We start from the raw sequence: 15,708 nt of genomic DNA on the forward strand, positions 1-15,708 counted from the left end.
TTGGGAAAGTGCAGTTCACGAGCACCTACGAAGGCTGGCATGGTGCATGGAGCCGTAGTGTGGCCAGCACCACGCCCGGCCGCCTTTGTCTCCCCAGCGCTGATGTTTACACACTGCGCTAGACACACACATGCGCACACGCGTACACACACCACGGTCGCGTGGCTGACACAACAGCCGATTGAATTCCAGCCTTCACGACGCTTTTAAACCCACCGCCAACTGCCTACTCTCGCATCCACCCCCATCACGCCCCCCCCCCCCCACCACTCCACCAACAGTGCCCCCTGACCTCCTGGAGCTGCATGGGGGCGGCATGCAGGCCGTGTTGTCGTGGCAACTGGAGGGGTCGACTCGGCGGGGGTCGTGTTCGTGTTCTCCGGCCGCCACTCCCCCCGACGCTCGCTCCTCCTCGCTCATCACCTGCGCTCACGACAGGTGCCTCGGGGCGGGTCACTCCGGGCTGAACCAAATGTATCTACCGTCCAACGAACGCTTACTGCCGGTCAATCGTATCTCGTGGGCAGAGGGGCTGCCGCGCGAGGGGGTCAAAGGTCAGACTGCTGAGCTGGCACCGCCGAGGCCGGGTTTCAGCCGCCCAACTGCGATCGGACGAAATCAACAAACGCAAAAACTCGGCACGCTCGTCAATAACGCGGCGCGGTGGCCTTTAAAGGAAGAATGTGTAATAGGCGACGTTTCGGGTGGTCGCCCTTTTTCAGAGCATGCGAATCTCAAAATAATAAATATATTATGTGCTGTAAAGAAGGGCCATTGCGCGAAACATCACCGACCATATGGTTATTGTTGACGCACCATCTCTGTCTATGTACGTTGAACGTCTTTTGCACCGTGCGAGGCCAACCGTGCTCATCGGAGGTGCGGGGGATGGGGCAAGGAGTGTGTATTTATGTATTTATTACATTTTAACTTGGTTCTGCGCTTAACTCGGTTTAGCATTCTCTGGAGGATGACGCTGATCGTGGGATTATCGAGGCAAATTCCCCGCAGAGTAAAATTGTTGTCGCGGCCACTTCGTGACGTGCACGTCCCGCCCGTGCCGCCCCGCAGGGCCCCGCTGAAGCTGCTGTGCGAGACCATGAAGAGGCAGATCCTCTCGCGGGCGTTCTACGGATGTGAGTGTGGCGGCACCAAGTCACCAAGTCGTCACCCGGAAAGCACGCACACGCACACACGCACACACACGCACGCACACACACACGCACACACAGACACGCATTCACACACGCATGCACGCACGTACACGCACGCACACACACGCATGCACACGCACGCACGCACACACACGCATTCACACACACACGCATTCACACACAACAACAACAACAACCGCCATTCGCCACTAAGTGGCGGTGACGTCACCACGACGCTTGTGCCAGGCCAGGAGGTCACGGGGCAGACCCAGGTGCCAAGGGTCGACTGACCGAGATGACCGAGATGACTGAGATGACTGGCTGATGCACCACCTGTGCCCCCTACTGTGCCAACTTGCTGTGCTTTAACCACCCGGCGCTCCGCTCGTTGTTGTGAGCGTCGCTCCTCCGCCCTCCGTTGTTGTTGGAGGGCAACTGCCTCCAACTGCCCAGTAGCGTCCTTCACGAGCCTCCTCCACTGAGGCCGATCTTGACACCGCTGGTACCAGTCATCGGCAAGTCCACTCAGCTCCACGTCCTCCTGTACCACATCACTCCATCTCTTCTCTAGCCCGTGCCGCGCCCGTTTAGCCCCCTCGATCCGGCCGAACAGAAGCTGTTTAGGCATGCGGTGGCTGGGCATGCGGGCTACATGACCCAGCCAACGCAGCCTTGCCTGCCGGAGGAGCTCACTGATGGGACTTTGCCCAGATCTTTCAAGGACTTGTGAGCTCCTCACACAATCCAGCCTGGTTAAACCCAGGATGGATCGTAGGCAGGCCAGCCTAAATGTTTCCAACCGGCGAAGATGCTCCACTAGGGGGGTCCACGTTTCGCAAGCGTAGAGAAGGGAGGGAATGACCGTGGCCGAGAAGACCTGAAGCTTCGTGCGGAGCGACAGACCAGGTAGCTTCCACACAGCGTTACGCAACCGATGAAAAGATATTGCCGCTCGACTGATTCGGAGTGAGACCTCTGCTGATAAACTGGAGCCGGTCATGAGCACACTGCCCAGGTATGGGAAACTCTCTACTCTCTCCACAACTGCCCCATCACCGATTGGGAGTTGTGGGGGTGGAGTGCCCGATGGTACAAAATACCCAGGCAGGTGCTTAGTTTTGGTGGGGCTGATGGTAAGGCCCCACCTCTTAGTGGCACACTCCAGTCTCAGCAGCAGCGTCTCCAACTCCTCTTCTGAATGAGCAGCTATTACCAAATCATCGGCATACATAACGTGGTTGACCAATAGGGAGCCATCCCTTGATCGCACCCGGGCGTCGATCAGCCTCCCATTATATCTGTACCAAATGGTAATTCCCCCGGTACAGCTATTAAAGGCTTCACGAACTACGCAGTCGAAATAGATGTTAAATAATGTGGGAGCCAGAGGACATCCCTGTCGCACCCCAAGGTGTACAGGGAAAGGCTCCGACTCCCGGCCACGTAGTTTTACCCGGGCCCGCTCACCATCATGAAGGTCCTTAATGATCGTGAGCAGAGGGTCAGGGACTCCGAAAGAACGTAGAACAACCCAAAGCCCAGTCCTACTGATGGTATCATAGGCCTTGACCAGGTCAATAAAGCAGAGATGTAGGTCTTTTTGGAATTCCCTACACCTCTGCTGTAGCAGACGGACAGAAAATATGGCATCTGTGCAGGACCGCCCTTTCCTGAAACCGCATTGGGGCTCCGCAAGCCTCTCCTCAGCATGCCTAGCAAGGCGATGTTGAATAATCCTTGCCAGGACCTTACCCGGCACACTGAGGAGTGAGATGCCCCTGTAGTTGTTACAGTCGGTACGGTCCCCCTTCTTAAAGAGGGGGACCACCAGGGCATCCTTCCAGTCCTGCGGAACCCGTCCAGTGGTCCAGACTGTTGTTATGATGTCATATAGAGCAGTCTGTGCACAAACGCCACCCTCCCTCAGCATTTCGCCTGGGAGATCATCTCTGCCCGGTGCCTTCCCTGGTCTCAGACTCCGGATCGCCCTCAGTACTTCCTCAACAGCTGGAACCTCAGCCAGCCACTCACAGGGGGTGACCTCTTCCAATATTTGAGGCACCGCAGCCTCAGCAGGGTTATCCCCACTTTGTGCCATGATGTTTTCCTGGCTGAGAGATTTTCCCTCCCCCAGGACCTCACAGAAATGCTCAGCAAATCTGCAAACCTGTTCCTGGGGGTCGGAGATTGGATCACCGTTTTTTCCTCTAATGATGGTAATAGGTGTGGCGCTGCAGGTTACTTTTTTGATGGAGTTAAATAGTGATTTGTGATCGCGGGCTACTGAGGCAGACTCCATCTCCTCAGCAACCCGCGACCACCACCCATCCTTGCAGCGCCTCACGGCTCTCCGAACCTCCGAGCGAAGACTGCGGTAAACCTCCTCATTCTCTGACGTGGGATGCTGTAGGCGATGAGAGTGGGCCTGTCGCTTTTTCTCAATTAACCTGAACACCTCCTCCGTCAGCCAGGGTTCCCGGGGAGGTCTGGACCGCGTACCCAAAGCAGCCATTGCAGCTGCATGAGTCACAGTCTTAAACCTCGCCCATTTACCCTCGACATCAGGTGGAGTGGGGGACGATGCCAACCCCAGCTGCAAGCGATGATGAAATTCTCGCTTGCAACTTTCATCAGCTAACTTAGACCAGGCCACTTTTGGTTGGAATGGGATCCTGGGTGTACACCCACCACCGGAGTGGAAGAATGGCAGGCGCATCTTACAGATGACTAGTCGATGGTCAGAGGGCAGATCAGCTCCACGGTAGGTCCTGGTGTCAAGGACATGGGCTCGCATCCGCTGGTCCGTCACTACGTAGTCCAGCAGATGTTCTTGCTTGGACCCGGCATGCATCCATGATGTTGTGTGGATGCGCCGATGCCGGAAGAGCGTGTTGGTAATTACAAGCCCATGGGCTGCACAGAAATCTAGCAGCCTCCTACCGTTATTATTGAGCTGATCTGGCCCATGCCTTCCAATCACTCCAGACCAGGTGCCAGCATCATGACCAACTCGGGCATTGAAGTCACCCAACAAGATGACTCTGTCCCGAGTGGCCACTTTAGCCAGCACCTGTGACAGGAGGTCATAGAAAGCGTCCGACTCATCGGCTTTGCCTGCATCCCTCCACGGATGTTCGTCTTCGGTGGGGGCATAAGTAACCACGACCACCACTCCTCGCCTCTGGTTGATGGGAAGGCGAGCCCAAAGTATCCTGGGGCTTACAGCTTCCCACACCTCACCGCCACGCTCCCACGCCCCCTTCATTCTTTTGTTCAGAAGAAGAGCCACACCCTGTTGTTTGGCAGTCTCCTGCCCCGAGTAGAGGACTGTCCACCCCTCATGGTGGCAGGAGCCAGAACCGGTCCACCGGACCTCCTGAATGCCACAGAGATCCAGGCGGTACCGGTCCAGCTCCCGACAGAGGAGTGGCAGCCTCTCCTCCGCAGTGAGCGTTCGAACATTCCACGTGGCCATCCGCAATGGTTTTTCGTTGTTTCTGGAGGAGCCCCGAGGGTTAAAATTCAATCTCCTGGCTCCGCCAAATGGGGTTTGGCCAGGAGACGTCATAAAAGCCTGACCCCCCGGGGCCTCCGGCACAAGCTTATTAATTACAGGTTTATGTTTAATTCGTAGTTTAGTGGTGGTTAATTGAAGGTGGAGGGGTTACCAGCCCCTCGCACCCGTCCAGAGCCCCCGTTTAGCCACTGTGGTGGTCACAGACGCCATGAGGGGAGAGGCCAATGGGCATTGGCCCTCCCCCCACAGCACTGCCCACGACAGTGTTGCCCGTCCGGCACCGCGAGGAGGTAGGAGGTTGTTTTGCCGGACCATTCACACACACACGCATTCACACATGCACGCACGCACACACACGCATTCACACACACACGCATTCACACACACACGCATTCACACATGCATGCACGCACACGCACGCACGCACACACGCATTCACACACACACGCATTCACACATGCACGCACGCACGGTCCCCCCCACAACTGGCTTCCTCAAGGAAGTTCGTAGATATCTCTCAGCTGGGCACTAGTGGCGACACGCTGTGCCACGTGGTGGCTACACACTGTGCCACGTGGTGGCTACACGCTGTGCCACGTGGTGGCGACACGCTGTGCCACGTGGTGGCTACACGCTGTGCCACGTGGTGGCTACACGCTGTGCCACGTGGTGGCTACACGCTGTGCCACGTGGTGGCTACACGCTGTGCCACGTGGTGGCTACACGCTGTGCCACGTGGTGGCTACACGCTGTGCCACGTGGTGGCTACACGCTGTGCCACGTGGTGGCTACACGCTGTGCCACGTGGTGGCTACACGCTGTGCCACGTGGTGGCTACACGCTGTGCCACGTGGTGGCTACACGCTGTGCCACGTGGTGGCTACACGCTGTGCCACGTGGTGGCTACACGCTGTGCCACGTGGTGGCTACACGCTGTGCCACGTAGTGGCTACACGCTGTGCCACGTGGTGGCTACACGCTGTGCCATGTAGTGGCTACACGCTGTGCCACGTGGTGGCTACACACGCACTGTGTCGAGGCGATGGTTGGTGAATCATCGCACAGATGAATTTACGGGGATGTTGAACTTCTTTCGCACCGTACGTAGCCAACCGCGCTATTCGGAGGTGCGGGGAAGGACAACAAAATAAACACAAAAAGCAGTTCTAATGAAATGAGTTTTCAATCGAGATTATTTGAAAGTGCATCGCTCCAGTGGCTTCCCGATATCGGAAGGAAGAGCGTTCCAGACGGCTGCAAAAGCGCATCTGAAAGCGCCGTGATGCGGTGACCACCGCCTTTGTTAGATGTTGTGAAACTGCCTCCCATCGATGAGATCCCACCTGCTCCGTCTGTATGGGATAGAGTGTTTCCCCCTCACACGCGTGGGTTTTCTCTGGCCGCTCCGGTTTCCTCTCACATGTAAGCACTCATTAGTTGGCCAATAACATCCTAATACATAGAGGGGAACAATTGGGCCACAACTCACCGCCCGGCTGCTGCTGCCTCCCTGCGATTCCTCGTCGCGCCCCTCTGAGTCGTCCTCCCGCTCGCTGCGATCGAATGCTGCGCGATTATTCCTATAATTATATTACAATCGTTAGAGTCATTAACGCGCGCTCACCCGTGCTAGCCGTGGAATACGGTTGCGTCAGCGCGGCGGGCGACCGAGCACCGTCCCCCGGCGCCGGCTCCGGGCTGACCCGGACTGCCGTGTCCTGTGCCGCAGGGCTGGCCTACTGCCGCCACCTTTCCACGGTGCGCACGCACCTGTCGGCGCTCATCAACCACGACATGATCCCGGCGGCGGGCGCCCGGGAGGGACTCACGCCTCTCGTGTGGCAGCAGTACATGTCCGACAGCAAGGTACCGCTCACGTCGATCCTGCCAAGGGACGCGGCCGGCACGGGCCAGCGGCGTGCCGGGCGTCGCGAGCGCCACGCAGGTTCAAGGGGCGCACGAACGTCGCCGTTGGCGGCGCTGGGCAGCCCGGCTCGACCGTGGCTTTGGTCTGACCGTGGGGGGAGCTGTAGCCGAGGGGTCAGGGGCACAAGGCAGCCCGGGTTGAACGCGGCAAAACGAAGCCGGTTCGGATAATAATGGGAAAACAAACATTCACACTCAGCTACAGCGTCTCTCCTCCCCCTCTCTCTTTCCCCGCCACCACCACCACCACCCCCTCGACAGAGCATCAGCGAGGAGGAGCTCCTGCGCCTGGTTTACTACGGCGGAGTGGACCACAGCCTGCGTCACCAGGTGTGGCCCTACCTGCTCGGCCACTACAAGTTCGGGATGACGGAGCGCGAGCGGAGAGAGGTGCGGTACCCACTGTGACGGGCGGCGCTCGCGGGGGTTTTGGTTCGGCGCTGCCCTCCCCACTACACTCACCACGACACTCACCATTACCCTTATCAGTACACTCACCGCTACCCTCAGCACTATCCCCGCCACTACCCCCACCACTACCCCCACCACTACCCGCATTGTTACCCTTACTACTTATCCTCACCACTACCTCACCAGTATCCTCACCACTACCCTCATCACTACACTCATCGCTACGCTCACCACTATCCCCGCCACTACCCTCACCACCATCCTCACCACTACACTCACTGTTACCCTTACTACTTATCCTCACCGCTACCCTCACCAGTATCCTCACTATCCATCACTCCACTCACCACCACCCTCTCTCCTCTGCTCACCCTTCTACTCTCACCGCTGCTCCCCCTCTAACTCGAATCCCCGACCCCACCCCCTGCCCCCGGCCCCCGCCGCCCCCCAGACGGACGAGGTGACGCGTGCACTCTACGAGCACACGATGGCGGAGTGGCTGGCGTGCGAGGCCATCGTGCGGCAGCGCGAGCGCGAGTCGCACGCCGCCGCCCTGGCCAAGCTCAGCTCCGGCAGCAGCATCGACAGCCACGTGCGCCAGCTCATCCACCGCGACTCGAGCATCAGCAACGAGGTGCCCGCCGCCGGCGCCACCGTCACTTTGTCTCCCCCGGTGGCGATGTTTGCACGCCGCACCGGGTACTCGTTCGAGGCCGAGTCGACCTAGTGGAGTCCCAGAGCCGGTTCAGATAATCGTCACCCGGTGTTGGCCGAGAGCGGGAATCGAACTCGGGTCGCCGGGTTCGTAGCGCGGCGTGCTAACCGCTATGCCACCGCTCCCCACGCACACGTTCACACACACACACGTGCACACACACACGTTCACACACGTTCACACACACACACGTGCACACACACACACGTGCACACACACACACGTACACACACACGTGCACACACACACACGTACACACACACGTACACACACACGTACACACACACGTGCACACACACACACGTGCACACACACACACGTGCACACACACACGTGTACGCGCAGGTGTTTGAGTCAGTGGACGAGGTGGAGGGCTCGGCGGGCCGTGATGCCGCCGCCGCCGCGGCCGCCGCCGGCACGAAGGCGGGCGGCGCGGTGAAGCTGGGCGTGAAGCGGGTGCCGGACTCGCCGGACTCGGGCCTCCCGTCCTCGCGCAACTTCTCGCTCGCCTCGTCCTCCCGCGGCACCACGGCCGGCAGCTTCAGCCTGGACGACAACGGCACCGAGAGCGGCGGAGGGGGAGGAGGAAGCCGGGACCCGGCCGCCGACAAAGACAAGGAGCCTGCGCCCGACTGTGCCGACGGCGCGGGGAGCGGCGGGGACGGACGGCTGCGCGAGGGAGCGAAGACGGAGGAGGAGGAGGCGGCCGCTCGGGATGACGCCAAGAGCGCGATGGAAGCGGCGGGTGAGGCCGAGGCGGCCGACGGGGGCGACGCTTCGCTCCGAGCGGGGGATGGCGCTGGCGCGGACCGAGAGGAAGCGGCGCCGAAGACGCCGGGGGGAGCAAGCGGCGAGGCCGTCACCGGTGGCGGTGGCGGCGCGCTCCTCGACGGTAACGTAGCGGGATGGGACGAGTCGAGGGACATCGAGGACATCATCATGGAGGCGATGACCGAAGAGGTAGAAGAAGAAGCAGCAGACGGCATCGGTGCGGTGGAAGCAGGGAGCGGCGGCGGTGAAGCGTTGGCGGAGCGCGACGCGGCGGCAAAGGCCGTCGCGGGAGGCTCCGAGTTGGCGGCAGCGGTGGACAAAACCACGGCGGAGGACACCGAGGAGCTTGCGTCGACGGGCGCGGCCCCGGCCGGCGACGCCGTGAACCGGGCCGCAGGCCGGGAGGTATCGGGTGGCGAGGAGCAGAGAGCGAGGGGCCTCGGCGAGGTCCCGCGCCTGCAGAGGCAGGTGTCCCAGGGCGAGGAGGAGGAGGGGCGGGAGGAGCCGCAGGATGACGCGTTCACCCGTGACGTCGTCGTGGTGGAGTTGGTCGCGGTGGAGGCCGGGGGTTCGTCGACGCCGCCGGCGACGGGAGAGGCCGTGGCGGCGCCGGCGCCGGCCGCAGGCGCCTCGACGTCCAACAACCTGGACGCGCCGGGCGTGCTGCCGTGCGACGCCGTGTCACCGGCGTCGTCCACGGGCGCCACGTACACGGTTGGTTCCACCTCGGCGTCGCCGTGCCGAACCGCGCCACCAAAATCGTCATCGTCACACCGCCATCGTCGTTTGTCAGTCGTCGCTCGTACCGCGGCTCCCCGCGCGGTGCGTCTGGAGGCGCCAATCGGCGGCAGCGTCGCCGGGCGGCGGTGGCGACTCGTCCCGGTGTTGGATCACGGTGGGGGTGGCACCAGAAACAAAACAAAAAGTCAAACGTTTAAGCGTCTCTGTGCTCGAGCGAGCGATGGGAGGTGGCGTTCGTCCCCACTGCTCGGCGATCCATTTGGTTGTCGCGTCCGCATTGCGAAATGTTCACACGACGGAACGCGTTGGTGATTAACGGTGCGTTTATTTTGACCTCGGTCAAAAAGAGTCACCTGGACTCCCCACGGGCTCTAAGCTAGTCGTGCGTCAGAATCATCATCAGAATCTTTCTCGAGACTGGAGGAATCCGATGAGCCGTGAAGCTCTTTTTCAAAGACGTCCAATATGTGCGGGGAATGTTGAACTTCTTTCGCACCGTACGTAGCCAACCGCGCTAGTCGGAGGTGCGGGGGAAGGAAATCGGGAGGTGTGAACACAAAAAGCAGTTCGATAGGAATGAGTTTGTATTAAAAGTCCATCCATCTTTCGACGTATCAATAAAGCTCTCATCACGACCCCCCGTGACCCCCCGTGACCCCGGCAGACGGAGCTGCTGGACACGTACGCGCTGAACCTGCACCGCATTGAGAAGGACGTGCAGCGCTGTGACCGCAACTTCTGGTACTTCACGGCCGCCAACCTCGACAAGCTCCGCAACATCATGTGCAGGTGAGGGGGGGGGGGGGGCACTTCCGGCTCAGCAACCCCAGGGGGAGGGGGGGCGCCTCGGCCCGCAGGCGCCCCCACGTTTCCACTCGAGGCGGCGGGGAGCGGTGGCACAGCGATCGGCGCGCTGCGCTGCGAACCCGACGACGCGAGTTCGATTCCCGCTCACGGCTACCAACGCCGGTGACCATTGTCTGAACCGGTTCTGGGCATCCCCTAGGTCGACTCGACCTCAAATGAGTGCCTGGTGCGGTGTGTAGACATCCCCACTGGGGAGACAAAGGCGGCCGGGCGTGGTGCCTTCATAGGTGCTACTCGCTAATAGAACTTGCTTCAACAGTCTGTTAAGGCTACACGGGGGATCTTTGTTACGTGCGTGCGGATAACAAGAGGCCACTTAAATGGACCTCGGAAGAAGTTCAGTGGTAGCAACTTCCGCGGGGCCAAATTGTAAAGTACAGATTGCACGCGGACATCCCCTTGTCTCGATCCGTTGCTGGGTGAGGGCCTCCGCACACCGTGCGGGCCTCACGGGGGTATTTTCACCAAACCCCTCCGCACTGCTCGTTGCGGGGCGGTGAGGGCTGGGACACGGGAGCATACGAGTGCAGTACAACAGCGGCTTTTGCTGCGCTGCCCTCTGCTCAACAGCGCGTAGCGCAGACATGCGCTCGGCCATCCACGCTCGACCCTGCTTCGCTTCCGAGGGTCAGGCGAGGTCAGGCGAGGTCAGGCGACTTGGTCATTGGGGGGGATCAGCTTGGGGGGAAAAGTGTTTTGTTGTTGCCGTTAGAAACGTCGCTCCCCGCTGACCCCAACCCAACCCTGCTCCCTGCTCCCCCCACTCCCCGCTGCTCCCCGCTCCCCCCTCCCCCCCCCCGCCGTGTGCTGTGCCGCCTGCAGCTACGTGTGGGAGCACCTGGAGGTGGGCTACGTGCAGGGCATGTGCGACATCCTCGCGCCGCTGCTCGTCATCCTGGACGACGGTACGTGCGGCACGCCGGCCCTGTGGCGCTGCCGGGGCTGTGGGGGACGGGCGGGGGGTCAGAGGGTGGGGGCGAGGGCGGAGGCAGAATGCACAAAGGGCAGAAGGGGATCGTGTCGTGACTCATCCCGAGATCCAAGTGTCTTTGACACCGACTGTGTTGGCGCCCCCCCCCCCTCCCGGGTTATCGGAAGAGCCCCCCCAGCCCCCCTTCTTTGGTCAGGTAGGTATAAAATAGAATATATCACGACGTTTTGGGCGCAATCACCTGATGACGGACGCTTGTGTTGCGCCCAGAAAACGTCGTGATTTATTTTATTTGATACCCACGTGACTTTACCGAAAGAACCAAAGAGCATGGATTCCTGCGGTCACGAAAGCTTCAAATTAAGATTGAACCACCAGAGGCATGTTTGTTTGCAGTCACCACAAGTACTGTCTGTGCGGTTAATGCAGTATTTGATTCCTTGCAAAAGGTTTCTATTTGGTGTTTGAACATCTTAACACAACTCCTGTTTCATTGCCAGAAAGGGTGTAAAACATCTTCTTATTTCTCATACTGGAGTTTTGCTGCTTTGCTGTCGTTGCTTAAGAACGAGACGACCGGTCTGAGCCCAATTCTCTCATCTCCTTTCGCTTTAATTGCGCCTTGTTTCCACCACGGGCCTGACTTGTAACGGACTGCTTGGGCCGCGTGGCAACTAGCGAGCGCCTATGAAGGCTGGCCTGGCAACACAAAGGGCTCGCTGGCCAGCTCCACGCCCGGACACCTTTGTCTCCCCAGTGGCGATCTTTACACACCGCACCAGGTGTTAATTTACTGCTGAGTCGACCCAGGGGAGACTCAGGACAGGTTCATATATTCGCCACTGTTATTGGTCGTGAGCGGGAATCGAACTCGGCACAGTGCAACGCTAACCACTGCATGACCGCTACCCTCTGCGCACACGGACGCGTGCACACACACGCACACACCATGCACACACCATGCACACACGCACACACCATGTACACACACACGCACACACCATGTACACGCACGCACCATGTACACACACGCACCATGTACACACACACACCATGTACACACACACGCACACACCATGTATACACACATGCACACACCATGTACACACACACGCACACACCATGTACACACACACGCACACACCATGTACACGCACGCACCATGTACACACACGCACCATGTACACACACACACACCATGTACACACACACGCACACACCATGTACACACACGCACACACCATGTATACACACACGCACACATCATGTACACACACACGCACACACCATGTACACGCACGCACCATGTACACACACACACCATGTACACACACATGCACACACCATGTATACACACACGCACACACCATGTACACACACACGCACACACCATGTACACACATGCACACACACAGAGGCGCTGGCTTACAGCTGCTTCACAGAGATGATGAAGAGAATGACGCTCAACTTCCCGCACGGCGGCGTCATGGACACGCACTTCGCCAACATGAGGTCCCTCATCCAGGTGCGGAGCAGCGGGCGTGATGGTGATGTTCGTGGTGGCGGTGATGTTCATGGCGGGAGTGTTTGGTGATGGTGGCGTTGATGATGAGAGTGGTGGTGATGGTGGTGTTGATGTTGATGGTGTTGATTGTGGTGGTGTTGATGTTGATGGCGGTGATGGTCGATGGTGGTAACATCGTTCCCAGATCCTGGACCCCGAGATGTTCGAGCTGATGGTGCAGAATGGTGACTACACGCACTTCTACTTCTGCTACCGCTGGTTCCTGCTCGACTTCAAACGCGGTGAGCAACTGGCGGGTCCACTCACAGCCTCACGCTTCACCCCGCTCAGAGCACTCACCCTGTCGCCATCACCAGGCCTACCAAAGCTGTCGCTGTCTCTCACCAATTCATTGACCATCCACCTCGCTTCTGCACCTGAGCCGATTTAGGCCTAACCATGACTTAAATCCCTAACCTTCATCCAAACCCACAGCGCCTAACCCTCACCTCTGACCTGTAGGCGATAGGTTAGGAGTTTGTGACTTATAGGCTCCTCATTTTTAGCTGTAACCCATAACCTATATCCATAACCCCTACCCTCTAGTCCTAACTCCTAACCAATAGCCCTAACCCATAACCTATGTCTATAACCTCTAAACTTTAGCCCTAGACCCTAATTTAGAGTCCGAGGACCTATCCTACAGGCCTAGAACAAGGCCTAATGCTCACGCTAACCCAGGGGTCGGCAACCAAAACAACAAGAAGAGCCATTTTTTTTCGAATTCGGTAAAAAAAGAAACCCTCAATATTTCAAAAGCCACAATGCACTGTGTGGTGAATACAAGACGGTGGTTCCTTAATAAATAACGTCAGGAAATCAGTCCTTGAAGAGACGCACGCGGCTCCGGAGACGCAGGCTGTTGACCCCTGACCTAGACCCTAACTTACCGCCTGAAGCCCTAACCTATAGCCCGAGCACTCGGCATAACGCTCACGCTAACGCTAACCGTGAACTTCCCTGTAACCCTCAACCTAATGCTCCCTCCCTGCCTCTCACCCTGCCTCCCTCCGTCTCTCCACGGTGGTGGCGGTGGTGGTGCGCAGAGCTGTTGTACGACGACGTGTTCGCTGTGTGGGAGGTGATCTGGGCGGCGCGCCGCGTCTCCTCCGCTCACTTCGTGCTCTTCATCGCGCTGGCCATGGTGGAGCTGTACCGCGACATCATCCTGCACAACAGCATGGACTTCACTGACATCATCAAGTTCTTCAACGGTGCGCGTGCACTCCCCACCCGCCAATCGCTCCCTCCCCCCCACCTTCACACCACCCATCTCGCCCGGCCTCCGTGTTTAAAAATAAAACTCTTAATTAATAATTGAGCAGATCGTCGCGCAGGGAAGTGGTCTGCACGCACGAATTTGTACGTGGGTAACGGTCTGCATCGTTAACGATGCTCTGTGACGCTAAATGTTCATGTTTTGGATCGTGGCCCTTCTTCAAAGGTCAAGAAGTCATGATGGTTACTCATCGATTGGTACTGCACCTTGCCCTCGCTCCCCTCGCTCATGCCGGACACGCGAAGTTGTTGCAAGGCCACTTGGATCGTCCGCTTGCCGACCACTACTGGGTTGCTGTACGTTGTCAGGAGAGTGAATTCTCGGTCTTGGAGACGCACGGCCTGTTTACCAACACCTGCAGCCGCGTGCATAACAATAACAACACTAACAATAATAACAACAACAACAATAACAACAATAATACAACCTGCAGTGGTTGACCCCTTCCGGACGCTTACCCGGTGTTGAGCCACGCAGTAGCAGACCCTTCGGCGTGTCGCAGTGGTGTGTCACCTCCGTGGTGTGTCACCTCGGCGGTGTGCAACCGCCCCCGCTGTGCAACCGCCCCCGCTGTGCAACCGCCCCCGCTGTGTAACCGCCCCCACTGTGTAACCGTCCCCGCTGTGTAACCGTCCCCACTGTTCCGCGTGCCGTCTGTGCTCCCCCCCCGCTCCCCCCCCCCCCTTTTGGCTCTCGTTTCACAAACAGAAATGGCCGAGCACCACGACGCGCAGGTGGTGCTCAGGACCGCGCGCGAACTCGTCAACCAGGTGCAGACGCTGGTCGTCAACAAGTGACCCGGTGACCTCCCGACCTGGCGGCACCCGCGGAGCTGAGTTGTGGGGAGTGGTGGGGTGTGGGGGGCGGGGGGGGGGGGAGCGTCCAGTCCCCCCCCCCTAAAGCTCTAAGTTTGTGCACCTCGGCGGTACAGGAGATGGGACTGCGTGTGCGTGCGTGCACGTGCGTGCACGTGCGTGTGTACGTGTGGCTGAGTAGTGTGTGCGTGCGTGTGGCTCAGCAGTGCGTGTGTGTACTTGTGGCTGAGGAGTGCGTGTGCGTGCGTGTGTTGTGCCCTGCAGTGTTCGGGTCAGATTTCCAGACGTATTTATTCATTTTCGTTGTAATTCCACTTTTTTCAAACCCCCATGAAAGAAAGTGGAGAGAGGGGGGGGGGGCGGTGGGGAACACAAAAAACACAAAAACAAGCTGTGAGTTTGCCGTGATTGAATGTATTTTATGTAAATTATAACCAGTTGTCAATTACTTATATAAATGTTGATAAATACTATATATAATACAATATATATGGCATATTTATTTTTCAAAATAATTCAAAGTGCTTTATTAGGTTATTGTACATTGTTAGAAGAGTGGAGTTTGAGTTTTAGATTTTTAAATGATGCTTTGATGACAAGGTCGTTGAATGTCCCTAGCCAATACGCATATTGTAACCTGCGGCTCGTTCGGCTCACGATGGCTCTCGGTGTTCGAGTCCCGGTGATTACATTTGTGATCGCGCGGTGACGCCCAGCGACAACAGCTCGTACGAGCCAAAACGCCACGGCCAATAACGAATCACAGCAGCGACTGACAGGCCCATCACGTCGGCACCCCAAGCACTCGACGTCGGGTGGCAGTCGGGAGGCTCTGCTCGCCGGAGGGAACGAATATTCACAAACGAGGCGCCGGCAGATGGGGAACGGCCTCACCTGACCCCGGTAACCGATTCGCGTGGAGCCGATCGGAGCGCAGCTGCGGTGACGAACGCGGCCGCCCTCCAAGCCACCGCTGTGCCACCAACGCACGCGCAGAGTCCGTTTTGGAGCTGGCAA

At 58.5% G+C, this 15,708-nt stretch overlaps 1 protein-coding gene across 1 annotated transcript in view; it reads left to right on the plus strand.

Annotated features, from left to right (window-relative positions):
• The window catches only part of LOC144719349 (small G protein signaling modulator 2-like), a 48,160-nt gene extending 33,437 nt beyond the window's left edge, over positions 1-14,723 (plus strand). Inside the window, exons 14-25 of the mRNA XM_078595209.1 lie at positions 282-438; positions 1,072-1,136; positions 6,401-6,537; positions 6,859-6,987; positions 7,460-7,642; positions 8,069-9,208; positions 9,900-10,024; positions 10,925-11,007; positions 12,449-12,558; positions 12,743-12,839; positions 13,644-13,811; positions 14,585-14,723. Coding sequence (XP_078451335.1) covers positions 282-438; positions 1,072-1,136; positions 6,401-6,537; positions 6,859-6,987; positions 7,460-7,642; positions 8,069-9,208; positions 9,900-10,024; positions 10,925-11,007; positions 12,449-12,558; positions 12,743-12,839; positions 13,644-13,811; positions 14,585-14,673 — 2,483 coding nt within the window. The 3' untranslated portion in view covers positions 14,674-14,723. The remainder of the gene's footprint in view (positions 1-281; positions 439-1,071; positions 1,137-6,400; positions 6,538-6,858; positions 6,988-7,459; positions 7,643-8,068; positions 9,209-9,899; positions 10,025-10,924; positions 11,008-12,448; positions 12,559-12,742; positions 12,840-13,643; positions 13,812-14,584) is intronic.
• Positions 14,724-15,708: the final 985 nt, after the last annotated feature.

The sequence above is a fragment of the Lampetra planeri genome, chromosome 6 (genome assembly GCF_965212315.1).
Source record: "Lampetra planeri chromosome 6, kcLamPlan1.2.h2, whole genome shotgun sequence".
In the NCBI taxonomy this organism is placed as follows: domain Eukaryota; kingdom Metazoa; phylum Chordata; class Hyperoartia; order Petromyzontiformes; family Petromyzontidae; genus Lampetra; species Lampetra planeri.